A 17,733-nucleotide genomic window follows, 5' to 3' on the forward strand; every position below is an offset into this window, starting at 1 on the left:
TAGGAAATGCTAAATTGTGGTTGGCATATAGGAAGCAGTGATAACTGTCTAGGTCACTGACAACTGCCAGGCTACCAAATCCATTGAAATGCTTTTCTCTCTTCCTCTTACTTGACATCTCAGCAATAGTAGTAGTCACACAGTTGATCATCTTCTCCTGATACTCCTTTGACTTCATAGTGCCCCGCCCCCCACCCCTGCTTTTTCCTACTTTATGTATAATCCTCAGTGTCCTTGTTGATTCTTCCTCCTTTTCTTAATCCTTGAAGGGCCACGGGTCTGGACTCTCTTCTCAAAGCTCTCTTCCAGGTTGAATTCATCAGCTCCTACAGATGTGCTTTCTATATGTCTGTGAGTCCCAGATTTATAACTCTAGTCCAGAACTTTTTTCTGAGCCTCAGACCCATATACTTTCACACCCTATTTTGATGTCTTGTAGGCAACTCATACTTGTTCCATATTGAACTGCTGGCTTTCTCCACTTCTTTCATGTTAGCCTTCTTTATTTTAATGAATGATACCTTGCTCTGTCCACTTTTTATGCCAAATATGGTATTCTTTGACACTGTCCTCTTTCCTAACCTCCCTGCATCAAAGCTATTTTACAGAATCATGTTGAATTTTGTTTTTGAATGTATATATATTTTAATTTTTATTTTTAAAATTTTTTAATGTTTTATTTATTTTTGAGAGACACAGAGAGACAGAGCATGAGTGGGGGAGGGGCAGAGAGAGAGGGAAACACAGAATCTGAAGCAGGCTCCAGGCTCTGAGCTGTAAGCACGGAGCCTGACATGGGACTCGAACCCATGAACTGTGAGATCAAGACCTGAGCCGAAGTCGGTCGCTCAACCTTGTTGTGAGAGATCAAGACCTGAGCCGAAGTCGGTCGCTCAACTGACTGAGCCACCCTGGCGCCCCTTTAGTTTTTATTTTTAAGTTTATTTATCTTGAGTGCGAGAGGGAGAGAGAGAGAATCCCAAGCAGGCTCTGCACTGTCAGCACAGAGCCTGACGTGGGGCTCAGTCTCACATAAGGCAAGACCATGACCTGAGCCAAAATCAAGAGTCAGAGACTTAACTGACTGAGCCACCCAGGCATGCCTGTATTTCTGATACGTTTACTTTTGCTTTTTTTGCTCAATTTCCTCTTACATCTTAGACCTTCCATTTGGGATTGTTTTTCTTTTGCTTGAGGTATAGACTTTAGACCATTTATTTTGGTGAACTAGTTTTGCTTGTCTGAAAATATTTACTTATCTTTAAAAGATATTTTGGGCTGCCATTTATTTTCTTGCAGCACATTGAAGATACCCTTCCATTGCCTTCCAGATTTTCATTACTACTATTGAGAAATAACCTATTAGATTAACTTTTATTCCTTTGAAGGTAGCTGCCCTTCAACCCCAGGCTATGTGTGAGCTATTCTATGTATTTTTGGTTTTTTGCAATTTCCCTATGAAATGTTAAGTATGGAATTTTTTATTCTAATTGCTATATATTGGGCTTCTTGAATCTGTAGATTCTTTCATGTGTTTTAGAAAATTTTTAGATATTGTCCCATGTTTCATCTCTCTTCTTGATACTATAATTAAAAATGTTAGACTTTCTCACTGCTTCTTTTATGTATGTACTTACTTTCTTAAATTTTCTATTTTTGTTTATGCCATATCTTGAATACTTTCTTATCTTTCAGTTCTTTGATTCTCTCTTCAACTGTCTCTAATATTGTAATAAGTCCAATAATTGGGGCTTTAAATATTTGATATCTATTTTTATTTCTAGAAGTTTTATTTTGTTCTTTTTCAAATTTATTATGTTACAGCCTATGACTGTTTAACTGATAATTTTAATATCTGAAATATTTTTGTATTCACTTATTTCTGTTCTTTATTATTTATTGTGTTTCATTTCCTTAGACTGTGATAGGCTCACTGGAAGTTGCAAAAATGGTACAAATAATACCATTTGTATTGGTGACAGATTCTCTCATTGGTGACATCTTATACAGCCATAGTAGAGTATTAGTAGGAAATTAACATCGGTATAATACTGCTAACTATACTACAGACCTTACTCAGTTTTTATACTTTTTTAAATTTGCATTCATTTATGTATTTGTGTGTACATGTATAGTTCTGTGCAACTTTATCCCACAAACAGATTTGTGTAACCACCACCATAGTGAAGACACAAACTGTGTTCCATCATTACAGAAGAATTTCTTCATGCCATTTCCCTATGTTTATACACCCCACTACCCCTTGCCCTGGTCCTGTGATGCTTTTAAGAAGATTGTTTTTCAAAGTTTATTTATTCTGAGAGAGAGTGAGAGAGAGCACAAGAATGTGAGGGGCAGAGAGAGAGGGAGAGAGAATCCCAAGCAGGCCCCGCACTGTCAGTGTGGAGCCCAACATGGGGCTGGAACCCATGAACCATGAGATCATGACCTGAGCCAAAACTAAGAGTCAGATGCTTAACTGACTGAGCTACCCAGGCACCCCAGCTTTTAAGACGATTTGTAAAAATATATAATTTATCCAGCTTTTTGTGTTTGTTTTAGGTAGGAAGGAATAGTGCCCATCAGCAGTTTTCAGAATGTGGTCCCCAGACCAACCAATAGCATCATGATGCTTGAGAGACCTTATAGAAATGCAGATTCTCAGCGTCACTCCAGACCTATTGAATCAGAAACTCTGGGCATGGGGACTAGTAATTGTTTTTTAATGAGCTCTCAAGATGAAGTTTGATAACTACTGGTGTAAATAGCCTGGTTTGCCAGTTTTGGGATCTTTTCCTTCATCTTTACTGCTACCTTTTTAGTCTCCGCTCTCATTGTCACCTAAATTGCTTTTTGTCTGCTATCCCCTCATCAATTCTGTTATCCTTATTCCATTTTCTGTGTAGCAATGTAAATGATATCCTAAAACATAAATTGGATCATATTACTACTTAAAACCTACCTGGAGTTTGTCGTTGCTGGTAGAATAAAATCAAACTCCTTACCATGACCCACAAGCCCCTAACATGATCATGCCCCTGCTTACCAGCACCTTCATCCATACGATTCTCACCCTTGCTCATTTCACTTCAGTGTAGTAGTCTCTTTTTGGCTCTTCTGATATGCCAGCTCCATTCCATATTTGCCTTTTTCCAACGCTCTTGGTTCCATCTTGTCTTTAAGATCCCAGCTCAGGTATCATCTCTCTTGTGAGGCCTTCTCTCTAGTTATTGCCACTCGCTTCACCTAGTCCATTTTCTTCAGAAACCTGATTTTTTTGTTTTAAGTTTATTTATTTTTCAGAGATAGAGAGTGCATGCTAGAAGGGGAGGGGCAGAGATAGAATCCCAAGCAGGCTCTGTGCTATCAGCACAGAACCCTATGCAGGACTTGATCCCATGCCCTTTAGATCATGATCTGAGCTGAAATCAAGAGGGATGCTTAATGGACTGAGCTACCCAGGAGCTACCCCAGACATCTGATTCTTTTAAATTTTTTTTTTTTAACGTTTATTTATTTTTGAGACAGAGAGAGACCGAGCATGAACGGGGGAGGGTCAGAGAGAGAGGGAGACACAGAATCTGAAACAGGCTCCAGGCTCTGAGCAGTCAGCACAGAGCCCGCCGCGGGGCTTGAACTCACGGACTGCGAGATCATGACCTGAGCCGAAGTCAGATGCTCAACTGACTGAGCCACCCAGGTGCCCCAGACATCTGATTCTTAAACATAATCCTAGGTTATCTTGTTTCCTTATTTCCACCCCCCTCCCCTGGAGTATAACCATGAGAAAAGGGACTCTTTTGTTTGTTGATGAGTACTCACCACTTAGAATAGTGCCTGGCACATTGTAGATACTCAGGTAAGTTTTGTGTTCTTTTTTTTTTTTTTTTTTTTTAATTTATTTATTTTGAGAGTGAGAGCATGAGTGAGGGAAGAGCAGAGAAAAAATCCCAGGCAGATTCTGCACTGTCAGTGAAGAGCACAACATGGGGCACCATCCCACGAACCAAGAGATATGACCTGAGCTGAAATCAAGTCAGATGCTTAACCAGCTGAGCCACCCAGGCCCCAAGTTTTGTGTTCTTTTAATGAGTAAATTAACTTCTTTCCTTTGCTATCCATTCATTGTATGATCACATGGAGTTATAAAACCTAAGATTTTAAATTATATTCTCTAGTGATTTTGGTCAATACTTTTTCCATTTCTAGAGATTTTGAGATTTTTCTTTATCTTTTATTAAAATAGGACTTTTAGCAAAAGCGTACACATTGAAGAAAGTGGCAGAAAAGATTATTGATATAACTTAATAAACCCCATTTGACACAAGTCAATGTTTTATTAAGCACACTTATAGAAAGTTTTAAAAATTGGACATTTTTTAAGATGATACCAAGAATACTCTCCAGTGACTAAATTATTTTCCTTAACAGGTTATGTCGTTTAAAAAAGAAAGCACAGGCAGAAGCAAATGCCACAGCTATCAGTAATCTGTTGCCATTTATGGAATATGAAGTACATACTCAGCTAATGAATAAACTAAAACTGAAAGGAATGAATGCTTTATTTGGACTGAGAATTCAGATCACAGTGGGTGAAAATATGTTGATGGGCTTAGCGGTAAGTTTAGAAGTTTTGATTTTGTTTCATAATTTCTATAGTTGTAGTAGAATCTGTTTTGTGCAATTCTAAGTCTTTTAAAAAGACTTATCTAGAGAAATGGGCATTAAGACCTTTAAGGGTTGGGGACATTATAAGAAGTGAAAAATCTTGTGATAAGTTTTAAAATATCTTATTTTCACATTTATTTATGAATTATTATTTAAAATTAAATTAATAAAATTATGAGGTAAAATTTATTTATATTATTGTATTTTTCTATTCTGACCATAATGTCAATAGTCAAGTTTCTAAAAATTATCATGTGTGGCTTGTTTAGTTAAGTTGGTTGTCACTGTTCTGGACTTTATTATTTTTTGTGCAAAATATGTTATTTTTTTTATGCTAAATATTAGCATTGCTAACAGGGTTTCTTCTCTGCACTGTTAACATTTGGGACTGGAAGACTCTTGGTTGTAGGGGGCTGTCTTGTTCATTTTAGGGTGCTCAGCAGCCTTTCTGGCCTCTACTCACTAGTTGCTAATAGCTTCCCTTCAGTGTGACAACCAGAAATGTTTCCAGACATTACCAGATGTCCTTTAGGGGACAAAATCACTTCTGAGGGGGAGGACCACAATCTTTCGTTGTATGGAGAAAATAAAGCAATACATATGAAACACTGCTTACTGCTTACTTACTGCTGGACAGAGAATAAAGTTTCATACTGAATGTGCACCTGCGGTCAGCAGTAGAATATGCAATAAAGAATGTGTTTCTTAAGTGTTAATAAATTGTGAGGTGGTGGAAAGCTCTTTATCTCAGCTTTATGTTCATCTAGGCTTCTTACAAAGTGTGTTCTGACTAGAAAGTTGTCTGTGGGGAAAGTAAGAGTTGTCTTTATAAGTAGTCTGAGACCCAGAGAACTGGATGCCTGCAAAATATATATTGATCAGATAGAAACTGATTAACAGTATTTATAGAAGTCCTGTTATACTTTAGACACTTTGCTAGCTAGAATGTTTGTGATACTGGCACTTTTCAAATTGGAATTCTCTGCCATCTTTCTGACATGCACAAACATTTCAGGAAATTTATAGAACTTGTGTTTTTTCTCAGTATGCACTTGCAGATAAAATGCTAACTTATTTCCTGTTCATACATTTACAAATATGTAAATTTTTGTATGTAGGGAATAATTGTGCAATGATGATAAACTAATCAGGTAATCATGATTTTTGACAAGAGAAATTTATAATGATTAATGAAAGTAATCTGATTTATATTAAAATATTTGAGATCTAGATCAACTTGGGAAGAAAGTGTTCATTGTAATTCATTTGTCTAAAAACTCACATGCTTAGCAATTACAAATGTATAATTTGGCCTGAACACAATACTAGTTATTGGTGGGTATCTGTGGGAACTAAGCTTGATTTAGATTCAAAGATTTAAAAACACTGTGCCAACTGTATCAAACACTTCTGATAGTTGTGCCCCAGTAAACTAGCTTGTGGTGCTGGTGTAATTTTTCAGTGCTTGCCTGAAATCTTTCTTTCTTGCCAATCTTTTCCTTCTTGACCACTGGTGACACTCATTATAACTGTTTGAGATTTTGATCTTTGTGTTGTGGTTTAGCCTGTGCATTTAAATCTCAAGGTCCCAAGAGTAGCTTCCTTGATAGTTGATCTCTGATGGACTCTCTGATGATGTCTGATGCCTGCTGGGTTTCTGGCATTGTGGTACCCCAGAAGGAATGCAATATTATCTTTATAAGAGGAGAAAACGGATGCCTTGATAGATTGAGACTTGTCCGAAGTGATATGGCTGCATGTACTGGAACCGGATTTCAAATGTAGGCCTGTCTTATTCCAGTCTGTTCTCAACCACTCTGAACTGTTGTCTCATTCACGAGCACAGTTAAGAATGTGCTAGAGATAGTGTGCTAGGGCTTCATGTGGAAGGATGAACATCAGAGACTGGGTCATAGACATAGTCATGGACACTAATGAGCAAAATAGGAGAGAGAGCTTCTGAGGATCAGTCTCATCTACTGCACAGACATCATCATAGAGTATCATACCGTTTTTAGGATGGACTTTCACGAAATTGGCAATTGATTAAAAAGAATGATAACGCACACAGTTTAAAATGCACAAATATCCAGACTTAAGAGAAATGTCTTCTCTTGTCTGCATTCCACTCCTTCAGTGTTAACAATTTGACGTTCATACTTACATATTTTTGCTTTGCTTATATAAGCATATTTAACTGTAAATGCACATAGGTGTGTATGTGTGTGTGTGTGTGTATGTGTACATATCATGTTTTGTATTTCCCCTAGTAGTTTTCTAGTACTGATGGCATGTAGTATTGTTACAGGGTCAGGAATTAATAGTCATTCAATTAAATATTTAAAAGAAATCTGTATTAAGTAAAATTTTATTTCTTGGTAATTATGGAGGTAGGGTGGTATCATGAAAAGTTCTTGGGGTTTAGAGTGAGAAATATACTCACATGTCTTCTCCAAATTTATTGATAGTGTGATCTTGAGTATGTTTCCTGTCCTTTCTGAAGTTCAGTTTCTTCACTTGCTTTACAAAAGTTTCCCTTTTATTTTTGCCACTTTAAGGGTAAATCATTTACTCACTTATGAAAAAAATTTATTTTTAACAATTTTTAATCTTTTTTTTCTAAACTGGTTTTTCAATGCAACTTATTTTTTACAATCATAAAGTAAAAATTTTAAAGTGCAGTGAAAAGTAAATCCTTCTTTCACTGCTGTCCCCACCTACCCAGGTTTCACACCAAAAGCAACCAATTCCTGTTGCCAGTTATGTTTCTGTGCTCTTTCAACATGTCCAAATGCATGCATTGATGCTAATGATCTTTTTGCTGGAAAGGCAAAGGCAACTTTCCTAATTTAAGGACTGTTATTCTTTAGATATTTTTTCTTATTATTTCTCCATTATTTTTACAAGTCGGCCACAGGTGTGTATTTAGCTGCTTTACCAACGCCCGGTGGTATTCAGATTGCTGGGAAGACTCCTAATGATGGCTCCTATGAACAGCACATATCTCATATGCAAAAGAAGATAAATGACACAATTGCTAAGAATAAAGAATTATATGAAATTAATCCTCCGGTAAGTAAAATACATTGTGAATAAGTTCTTGTTTAGGAGTTAATATATTTTTTGAGTTGTCTTATTTTGGACATTTTTTTTTTTTTTTTTTCACTGTTGAATTTCGCTCTCCTCAATACTCATTCTTTTCACCTCCTTTTGCATTCATGCTCAAATGTCTCCTTTTAGGGAGATGACTCTGACTGCCTGATTTGAAAATTATACTCTCCCATCAATTTTTGATACTCCCTAACCCTAACCCCTTTCTGTGTTTTACTGTTTTTTATTTCTTTTATCTCTGTGTGTGTATGTATAAACACAAAGAAGTAGGTTTTTAATTCTATTAATTGCTTGTTACTCCTAGTAAAATGAGGCCCCCTCGGGGCTGTATTCCTGAGGCCCAGACAGTTCCTCCTAGTAGCCTCTTGATAAATATTGCTGAACAGTTAAATAAATGGTTTAAATGTTCATTTTTAGTGAAAAGAAAGATTGCTTATCTGTGGTAAAAATGTGAAAGATACACCATTTTTCACTTTTTGCTTCTTTTTGAGAATTTTCCTACCAGTCACTTCTGTATTCAGTCTTTTATACCAGGTTTGCAGTAGGTTTCACAGGGCCTCCTTCTCTGAGGACGCCTTACAGCCAGGGTCTGAATTGAAAGAAAGAAGTGTTTGAGTTAGAATGAATCTGTTTGTCTTTACGAGTCTCTGATAATGAAATACTTCTGCAAAAGGAAATTATTTAGATAACAACATTATTATTGTGGTTTTTATTATTTGATTTTATACACACTATCAAATTTTGGTTGGTTGTCTGGGACAGTGATCTGTATTCCTGCTTCCGACTTACAGCTTTCTAGCAAAGTTGTTAAGCTGGGAAGAATTTTAAAGGTATGACCTACAACTAGCTGCACTGCTAAGTGTGGTAGACACTGGTCGCATGTGGCTGTTGAGCACTTAGTGTGTGTAGTCTGAATTGAGATGTGCTGTGAGTATAAAATACACATTGGATTTTGAAGACTTATTATGAAAAAGAATGTAAATTATCTTATGAGTGTTTTGTATATTGGTAGTATGTTGAAAATGTAATCTTTTGGATATAGTGAACTAAGTACAATATTTTATTAAAATTTATTTTATTTCCTTTTTATTACCTGTGACTTGCTTTATATTTCTATTGAGCAGTGCTAATGTAGAGCTTCTTTAAATTCACTGAGAAAATTCGTGTGTTAGTATATTAATACTTACATAGCCTCTATAAAAGCTTTCTGCACAACACTTTACTGCTTGTTTGCAGTACATTATTTTTTTTTATAATTATGCTTTGATATTTGAACATTTTCTAAGAGTGTTTATGCCTGTTGGGGAGAATGATTTGCAGAGCTTTATGTTAGGGCTCCATGATATAAGCTGAATTCTTTTGCTTAACGGTATTTATCAACTAAGTATTTCCATGCTGACCTCTCACAGAAAGAATTGACCCCTCCTCCTTTATATTCTTCTTGTACTTGTATGTGCTTCTGTCGTAGGGCCTGTTACATATTACTGCACTTACTTTTTACATGTCTTTCTTTAATAATGTGAGCCTTTTAAAGTCAGAGACATATTTAGAAAATGTGAATTAACTCACTTCATCTATTCAATAAATATTTATTGAACTTCTGTTTTAGAAGTACATTTTAGAGGGAATAAATCTGTTATGATTCTTAAAATTTCAGCTTACACAGATTTCATGTGTTGAAAAGGACCATATTTCACAAAAGACTACTTAATGGATTTTCTAATACGTCTCTCCTATTTCAGATTGTGAATGAATACCTTACAGTCTTTCAGCATAACCTCTCGGAATTTGACAAAGTCAGTGTAGTAGGCCACTACTCACTTATATTACAATTTTGTCTTTTCAGTTTCTAAGACAATGTATGCCCGCAGTGAATACGCTTTTTTTTCCTCAATATTGAAAAATCTTTCTATTGCAGGGGTGTAGTACCACTTAAAATGGAGAAAATTCAGGCAACTAAAGGTGTCAAAATACCATAGGTACCCGTGGTGGAACCTCATTACAAATTTAAGATACATTAAATACCAGATAGTTGCTTTTATTAGGTCCAGGACATAGTGAGCAGAGGCATAACCAAATTTTAAACTACTAAAAAAATTACAAAGAGAAGAACATTGTACTCAGAGCAAAAGAACTGATCTAGATAGGTTCATCGCTTAAACTAGTTTTCAAACCTGGGCAAACTGCTTTACCTCTGAACTGCAACTCTTTCTCATTGTGTGGTCATTATAATAGGAACCCTGTCAAATTTATACAGGGCAAGTTAATTTGGGGTACAAATAAGAGATATGAATATGAAATTACTCTATAGGTAGCTATTATGAAAGTGTGGTGGTAGTCTTATGTAAGGTGTGTGCTAACAATGAGCATTTAAAGCTGTAACTTTGAAAAAAATTTTCTTATATTCCTTGTTTTTTAAAAAACATAGCTCTGTTATGCCCGCAACAGGCTAAGCCTTCTCTATTTGTGCTCACATATTCACACTCTTCTGATAGTCCTTATAGCCAACAGATATTTAGAACCTCTGGTTACCTCTGATCTTTGGCTATGCAGTAGGTGAGAGCTTGCAAACCCATATAGGATTGCACCATACACTGACCTCAAAAAAGATCGTTGTTGTAGCTACCAGTTTGTTTAGCTTAACAAGTTGTACAGCAAATCCCTGCATAATGTTATGTATTACGTCTGCACACACATACACACATTTATCATATTGCTCATTTTATTATGTGACACTTTGAAAAATTACCACTGGATAAGAAAAGATATAAAAGATTAGAATCCGTCTGGAGAACTACATTTTTAATGATTTCTGGACTGTTCAGTCTTTTAAATATTGGGTAGAAAATACCACATGAACTGGATGGGCTGCCGATTCCCTACTCGTTGTGGTGTCCTCTCTCTCTATACACTAGATGTCAGTGTTGCCCTGCTATGTCCATGATAGTCGTGTATGGTTATAGATTAGTGTATCAAGGCTACTAGTGATAAAAGGAAATATCCATGTACTCTCTAAAAGGTTAATTAGTCATAAAAGTTATAATTAAATATAGAGTGTGAATATATTTTACAGATTTTTTTCTCCACAGATATTTATTAATATAAAAATTTAAAACCAAACTGAAGTGTACAAATACCAAATCATTATGCTGTATACCTGAAGTCAATATAATGTTATATGTCTATTATACTTAGTAAAAAGAAAGAAGTAAAAGACTACAGTTTACAAAATAACCCCAGAGCTGAAAAAGACAGTCTTATGTGATATAAAGCAATTATATTTCTTTCAGGAGATATCCGAAGAGATTATAGGGTCACCCATCCCAGAACCTAGACAGCGCTCAAGACTTTTAAGATCTCAGTCAGAAAGCTCTGATGAAGTTACAGAATTGGACCTTTCACATGGGAAAAAAGATGCTTTTGTTTTGGAGGTATTACTGCATTAAATTAATTAAGGTTTTTGGAAGATGAGGTGTACATTTTTTACAATCGGATCCTAAATTGATGTGATTTTGTATTATTACAACTGCTATAAATCCATTTAAAAATGTTATTACAGAAATGACCATTGACTTGAAAATATCAGAACTTGGTAATGTATTTTTTGTTCAACACCAGATACAATAATGCAGGTGGTTCTGGAAAAATTAATGGATGGGTTAAAATAAAATGATGCTAAAATTTAAAAGAGTAATGATAGATATTGGAGCTATTTTTGTAAACTTGAATGAATTTAAATAAGAAATTAAAATGCTGTTCTTTCACTTACTATAATTATTATCTACTTGCTTCATGTGTTATAACATGTTATTATAATTGTATCCTTTTTACATGTAATATGATAAGTACTGTGAATTCTGAGTGTAGTGTTTTCTTACTGAATTCAGAAGGTATAACTGAACTTTGATTATGAAAATACACTCAGAACTTTCCTGGAGGATAAATGTGACACAGAAGATAGATGGGGCTTCCTCCCTCGCAAATCTGTTCTCTCTGCCCTCCTCTGTAAATGGTTAGCTTTGAAGGATGGTCTTCCTTTGATATTGAAGGAAAGGAAAATAAATGAGGATACACATAAATGTTCCAGAAAGGTGCCAGTTGAGAGAAAAAATCAGATGCCTTTATTTTAGTAAAGCAGGAAGCTGATGGTAGATTGTGTTGGGATGAGTTTGGAAGTTTGAAGAATCTAGAACAATGCCCATGAATGTGATCAGGATGTCAGCCATGGAAGATGCACAAGCCTGAACTAAGGCGAGGGTGTTAATTTGTAAAAAACTCAAACTGTATGGATGTGTGCCTGTTTCTCGTATTTTTCTACAGTCTGAGAATGAAAAAAAAAATGGAGGTTGGTGAAAGAATATGTCAGGCTAAGGAGGTAAAAGGTTCCAGGGTACTGTTTGGAGTAGTGTTACTCCAGGTGTGCTGTGACTGCCTATAGCATCAGCACCATCTGGGGTCTTAGAAGAAATGCAAGTTCTGGGGGCCCACTTCAGACCTGGTAAATGAAAATTTCAAGGTAGGGCCCAAGAATCTTACTCTTCAGGTGATTCTTAGCATTACCTGAAGTTTGATCTGGAGCATTTATTGATCTTTCTGGTCTTGGATCCTGGCTAAGTAGAGAACAAAAGTGCTTTAGATCTGTGCAGAACTGAGAACAAGGTACAGATTCATGAAGTAAGAGAAGGAACAGACAGGACACTGTAGTTGGATCTGGGGTGGAATGTTTTGGGGAATAGCGGTTTGAGGTATGGCCATGACGGTGGGTCTCTAAAGTAAAGTTTAAAAATGGTTCTTGAAGTTTCAAGGATAATGTGAGGGGACAATTGAAGTGTGTGAGAGTCAAGACACCCAACATGCAGATGAATGTCAGTCTTTGTTTAGCTGGATATTTTCACTATTAATTATTAACAATGAAATATTGTGATATAAGAGAAATGGGGTTTGGAGTTATTTTTTTTAGATGTGCCTTTAAATTTATCCCTATGTAAGTCAATGTTATTTGTTTATTTATTTATTTATTTATTAAATTTTATCCCTATATAATTCAGTTTTATTTTTTTTATCCCTATATAGTTCAATTTTAAAGCAGTTTTGTATTTAAGACGAAAGATCTTGTTTTTTTGAAATTGTTCTTTATTAGCTAATAAAAATAGAAATAATAATTGCTTATGTATCTTTGTAAGCTTTTTGAAACATGCCTCATAAAGGCTTAATAGAAGGCTGTCTTTTTCTTAATTGAATATACTTTATAATGTGAAATATTTTTTTAGAAGTATTTGTAATAATTACTGTGGAGAAATTTACAGATGTCAGAACTTTCTTTTTCAAGTTTTGTATTTTAACTTAGGAAAAAATAGCTCCACTTTTCCTTGATTCTTATATTTTCTATTTAGTAAGTAATAAAAACAATGATTTTTTTCTTTTTTTAAAGTTTGAAATTACTATGTATTTATACTTACATAATAGTTCTAATCTTTATTTTCAGATTGATGACACAGATGCTATGGAAGATGTACATTCTCTGCTTACTGATGTTCCTCCCCCTTCAGGTGAGTGGAAGAAACTTTACTTTTGAGATGAGACTAGTTTTACGTATCAGTATTTTAGTTCATAATTATTACAGTAGTAACTTTATTTTAAAGGTTTTATCAGTGTCACATCCTATCATGTGCTTTGCTTCTCCAAGGCTAAAAACATACTTTAAAAATATTTATGTTAGAACTTAGGTGAACTAAGGGGGCACCTGGCTAGCTCAGTCAGTAGAGCATGTGACTCTTTTTTTATTAAAAAAATTGTTTTTTTCATTTTGGAGAAAGAGAGCAAGAGTGGGAAAGGGACAGAGAGAGAGAGAGAGAGAGAGAGAGAAGGAGAGGGAGAAATTCCTAAGGAGGTTACATGCTCAGTGTGGAGCCCCAGAGCCTGACGTGAGGCTCGATCTCATGACTCATGGATCGTGACCTGATCCGAAATCAAGAATCTGACACTCAGCCGACTGAGCCACCCAGGCACGTGGAGCATGTGACTCTTGATACTGGTTTTAAGTTCGAGCCCCCTACTGGGTGTAGAAATTACTTAAAAATAAAATCTTAAAAAGAAAAAACCACAAAAATTTAGGTGAACTGATTTTTAATCCTTTTATGGTCATACATTAAAAAAAAAAAGAAACCAAACTGATAATTTATTGAGATGGTCTAAAGTCTACTGAAGGTATAGTATTTTAGAAAAAAGAATAAATGGATCTTATAGTTAGAATTCCATGTAATAATTGAAAAATGTTACTCTTTAACATAAAAATAGATGAAGCATTATCATATAGTTTAACTATGATTTATTTCAACAGGCTTTTATAGTTGTAATACAGAAATTATGCCTGGTATAAATAATTGGACATCAGAAATACAGGTAAACCTTTCCCTTTCACAATTTTAAACAAATACAATGTATGTGATTTTAGCGAGTTCCTTCTTAATATATGCTTTTTCTTTGACCTCCTTGTTGCAATTAAAATGTTAGCCTTTCTTTTTTTTTTTTTGGATTAGCCCTTTTCATACTAGATTATTTATTATTCATTATTTGGCAGTTTTATCAACTGTTACACTATTTAGTTAAAAATATTAAATGACATGCTATTATATCTCCCCATATTTAGATGTTCACATCAGTAAGAGTAATCCGATTAAGCAGCCTTAACCTGACTAATCAAGCCCTTAATAAGAACTTTAATGATCTCTGTGAAAATTTGCTCAAGGTATGAATCTTTTGACTAACTATATTTTAGTTAAAACTCCTCTAAGAATTATGAAATTAAAAAAGGAAAGTGTATGTGTTGTCTGGAATATCTTACACAGTTGTGGGCCAAATTATTTTCATTTACATACTAGTTTAATCTTAACTCTGTCATCTGGTAAAATGCTAAAGTTGTCCTCTCCATCTTAATATGCCACACTATTGATGACATAAAATTTAAGTTGTTTCATAGTTTTAAGCTTCATATGAATCTATTGTATATACATAAATTTTAAAAAAGCCTTTTTTCCTATATTACTTTTTATGACTTATTGGTTATTATGATTAAATCTTATTGTCTGCTTAAATATTTAAAATAATATTCTTAATGTAAGAATACACAAAACAAGTGGACCAGCTTTGTTTTACTCTTTTAAATGTCCCTTTTGCCATAATGCAGTGTGTGGTGAAAAATCAGTTTTTAAAAATGTTTGAATCAAAAGAAATGATATTGCTAATATTTCCTATTGTGTAGAGCCTGTATTTTAAACTACGGTCTATGATCCCCTGCTGCCTTTGCCATGTAAATTTTACAGTATCTCTGCCTGAAGATGAATTAATACAGGTAATTAAGATTCAAATTATTATTTTTTTTTTAAATGTTTAATTATTTAGTTTAAGAAAGAGAGTACAAGCAGGGGAGGGGCAGAGAGAAGGAGACAGAGAGAATCCCAAGCAGGCTCTGTGCAGTCAGCACAGAGTCTGATGCAGGGCTCGAACTCAAAACCATGAGATTGTGACCTGAGCTGAAACCAAGAGTCGGACACTTAAGCGGCTAAACCACCCATGCACCCCAAGTTTCAATTATTATTGAAGAAGAATTCTAGCTTTTATCTGATCTGTTTTAATATTATAAACCTGCCATAAGTGAATAAGTATAAAGGATTTTGCTTTATAATATTTTTAAACATATTAGAATGAATCAGTCCATGTATGTTTTATTTTTCTGAACTCTAGTAATCCAAAGGTAGAATCCTATGGCTAGCATAGAATGTGTACTTATGTGGGATTTCTCCTGTCCCCATATTTTAGAGAAGGTACTTGAACTCTTGCAGGAATATCTAGGTTTAGGTACACATGTCAGACTCAGTTGTAGTCTGAATATCTGAATAGTTATTGGCAGTTCTGGTTGAGAGTCTTAACCAGGAAAAGCAAATTAGCCAGTTAGTATAAATTGTTCCATGCTACTGAAGAAGGTTTGTGAGAAACTTATTGTGGCAATGATTAGTTTACTAATCACATTGTTTCTGTAATTCTAGGTTACAGTCACAGCAGTTGCAATAACTTTTGACAAAAATCAGGCTTTACAGACCACAAAAACACATGTTGAAAAGTCATTGCAAAGAGGTAAACCTGTGATGGATGGGAGCATAGTTCATGTTTGTCTACATTATAGTTCAGTGAAAAAGGTAGATTAAATAAATGACTTTTTTCTTGAAGAAGAGATATGTCACTTTTTCTATCTTTATAACTTGGTGGATAAGAAGAATGTGACTGACTTGGTATTTTTCACACATGAATAGGTGGTTTGCTGGTATTTATTTCCATAAAGAATGCTGCTGTTTTTTAGGCTTAGGTTATAGTATATTAATTCTGCAGAAATTTTGTGACTTCTGTCCTGGAGTCTTTGGGGAGGTCCTCAAGGCATCTGAGAACCTACTGATGTAGTAAACATCATGTATTCTTCTCAAGAAAGGTTCCCTGGTATCCAGCAGATTCTCAGAGTTGTCCTTTATCCAGTAAAATTTAGGAAGTACCATCCTTAATATATTCCAAAGAAACTCATTATTAAAAACTGCTATGTGTTCTGAAAAAAAGGACAGGGAAATAGTATGCTTTCTAAACTTTAAGGACTTACCTGGCTAAATGAAATATACATGGTTAGTCTAAAATTTTTAAAGGTGATTACATTCTACATGCAAAGCATGAATTAATGTCAAACAGATGTATTAAACGATTGCGTTCAGATATTGATCAAAGAAGATAGAAAATAACTGTTTTAAGTATCATAGAACTAGTATGGTACAAAAAGTAGAATAATAATTGTGGAGCTATTATTTGTTATTGAGTTCTTATTATTATATGCTAAGAGATTTATACTTAGGAGTTTTTCTAAATCTCACAACAGTCCTAGCAGGGAAGAGAGCATCTCTCAACATTATGCAGGTGAAGGGTTTCTATGGGAGAAACCAAAAAGAAAATAACGAGAATAAATTGGATTGGGGGGAAATATATATTATCCCAGATTCTTAATTAAAAAAAATTAATACTAGATCATTACTAAATAACTAGTGTTTTTCTTGCCTCTCAAGCCTCTACAGATAATGAAGAACTTCTGCAGTTTCCACTGGAGCTCTGTTCAGATTCGCTTCCTTCTCATCCTTTTCCACCAGCTAAAGGTTGGTTAAATGAGGGAAATGCGAACACAAATCCTAGTTTCTTGTTCCTTTTACTTCTTCATTGTAGGCAGTCTTACTTACTCTTGAGATGAAGATTTATTCTTCATTCCCTCATGGTCTGTTTCTTCATGTTCGTACAGGGGAGAGAGTAATATTCCTCTTATTTTAATTTCTCAAGTAATCTCATATAAATTATTAAGGTAATTTTTCATGTGATACTCCATTCTTATACTTCAAATGTATTAAGGTTTTATCTTCAGAAATCTGTATTTCCCTAAGTAACTACTCACACATGATATATTGATACTATCTGGTAAGGTTTTTTTCCAGCAACGATTGAATCTTTTCAAAAATGTTTACATTTTTATGGATAATAAAATACTTATTTTCTTCAGAAGGTGTGTGGAGAGGTTTAGGTGGGGGTAGTATAAGTAAAAAAGGGATGAGCTGTCTTTTGAGTGTCTTGGTTATTATTGAGGAACGTTGTTATGTGCTTAAAAGATACTGCCATATTTTCAAATGCAAAATGATACTTTCTTAATAGCAATACATCTACATAGATCTGTACAATCTTTGGAGAAAAATGGGAGGTAGTATTTTCTATTTCTCTTCTGATTTCAGGGCAATTTTTATTATAAGAATTTTCAGAATTACTATACCTTATTTTATAGCATTACATATACAATAAGTGTAGTTTCTGTTTTTTCATAGGTTTTTATTCTGAGAAGTGATGCATTTGTTATTTCAAACAAAATTGGCTTTTCTAATT

At 34.6% G+C, this 17,733-nt stretch overlaps 1 protein-coding gene across 25 annotated transcripts in view; it reads left to right on the forward strand.

Moving 5' to 3' along the window:
- The window catches only part of C2CD5 (C2 calcium dependent domain containing 5), a 100,755-nt gene that overhangs the window by 67,268 nt on the left and 15,754 nt on the right, over positions 1-17,733 (forward strand). For all 25 annotated transcript variants that reach the window (XM_053895472.1, XM_053895476.1, XM_053895474.1 and 22 more), the window contains 9 exons: positions 4,432-4,618; positions 7,576-7,740; positions 11,070-11,210; positions 13,265-13,328; positions 14,120-14,181; positions 14,429-14,527; positions 15,041-15,130; positions 15,825-15,912; positions 16,878-16,964. In XM_053895472.1, coding sequence (XP_053751447.1) covers positions 4,432-4,618; positions 7,576-7,740; positions 11,070-11,210; positions 13,265-13,328; positions 14,120-14,181; positions 14,429-14,527; positions 15,041-15,130; positions 15,825-15,912; positions 16,878-16,964 — 983 coding nt within the window. The remainder of the gene's footprint in view (positions 1-4,431; positions 4,619-7,575; positions 7,741-11,069; positions 11,211-13,264; positions 13,329-14,119; positions 14,182-14,428; positions 14,528-15,040; positions 15,131-15,824; positions 15,913-16,877; positions 16,965-17,733) is intronic.

Source organism: Panthera pardus, unplaced genomic scaffold, assembly GCF_024362965.1.
Source record: "Panthera pardus isolate Hobbes unplaced genomic scaffold, ASM2436296v1 HiC_scaffold_6, whole genome shotgun sequence".
In the NCBI taxonomy this organism is placed as follows: domain Eukaryota; kingdom Metazoa; phylum Chordata; class Mammalia; order Carnivora; family Felidae; genus Panthera; species Panthera pardus.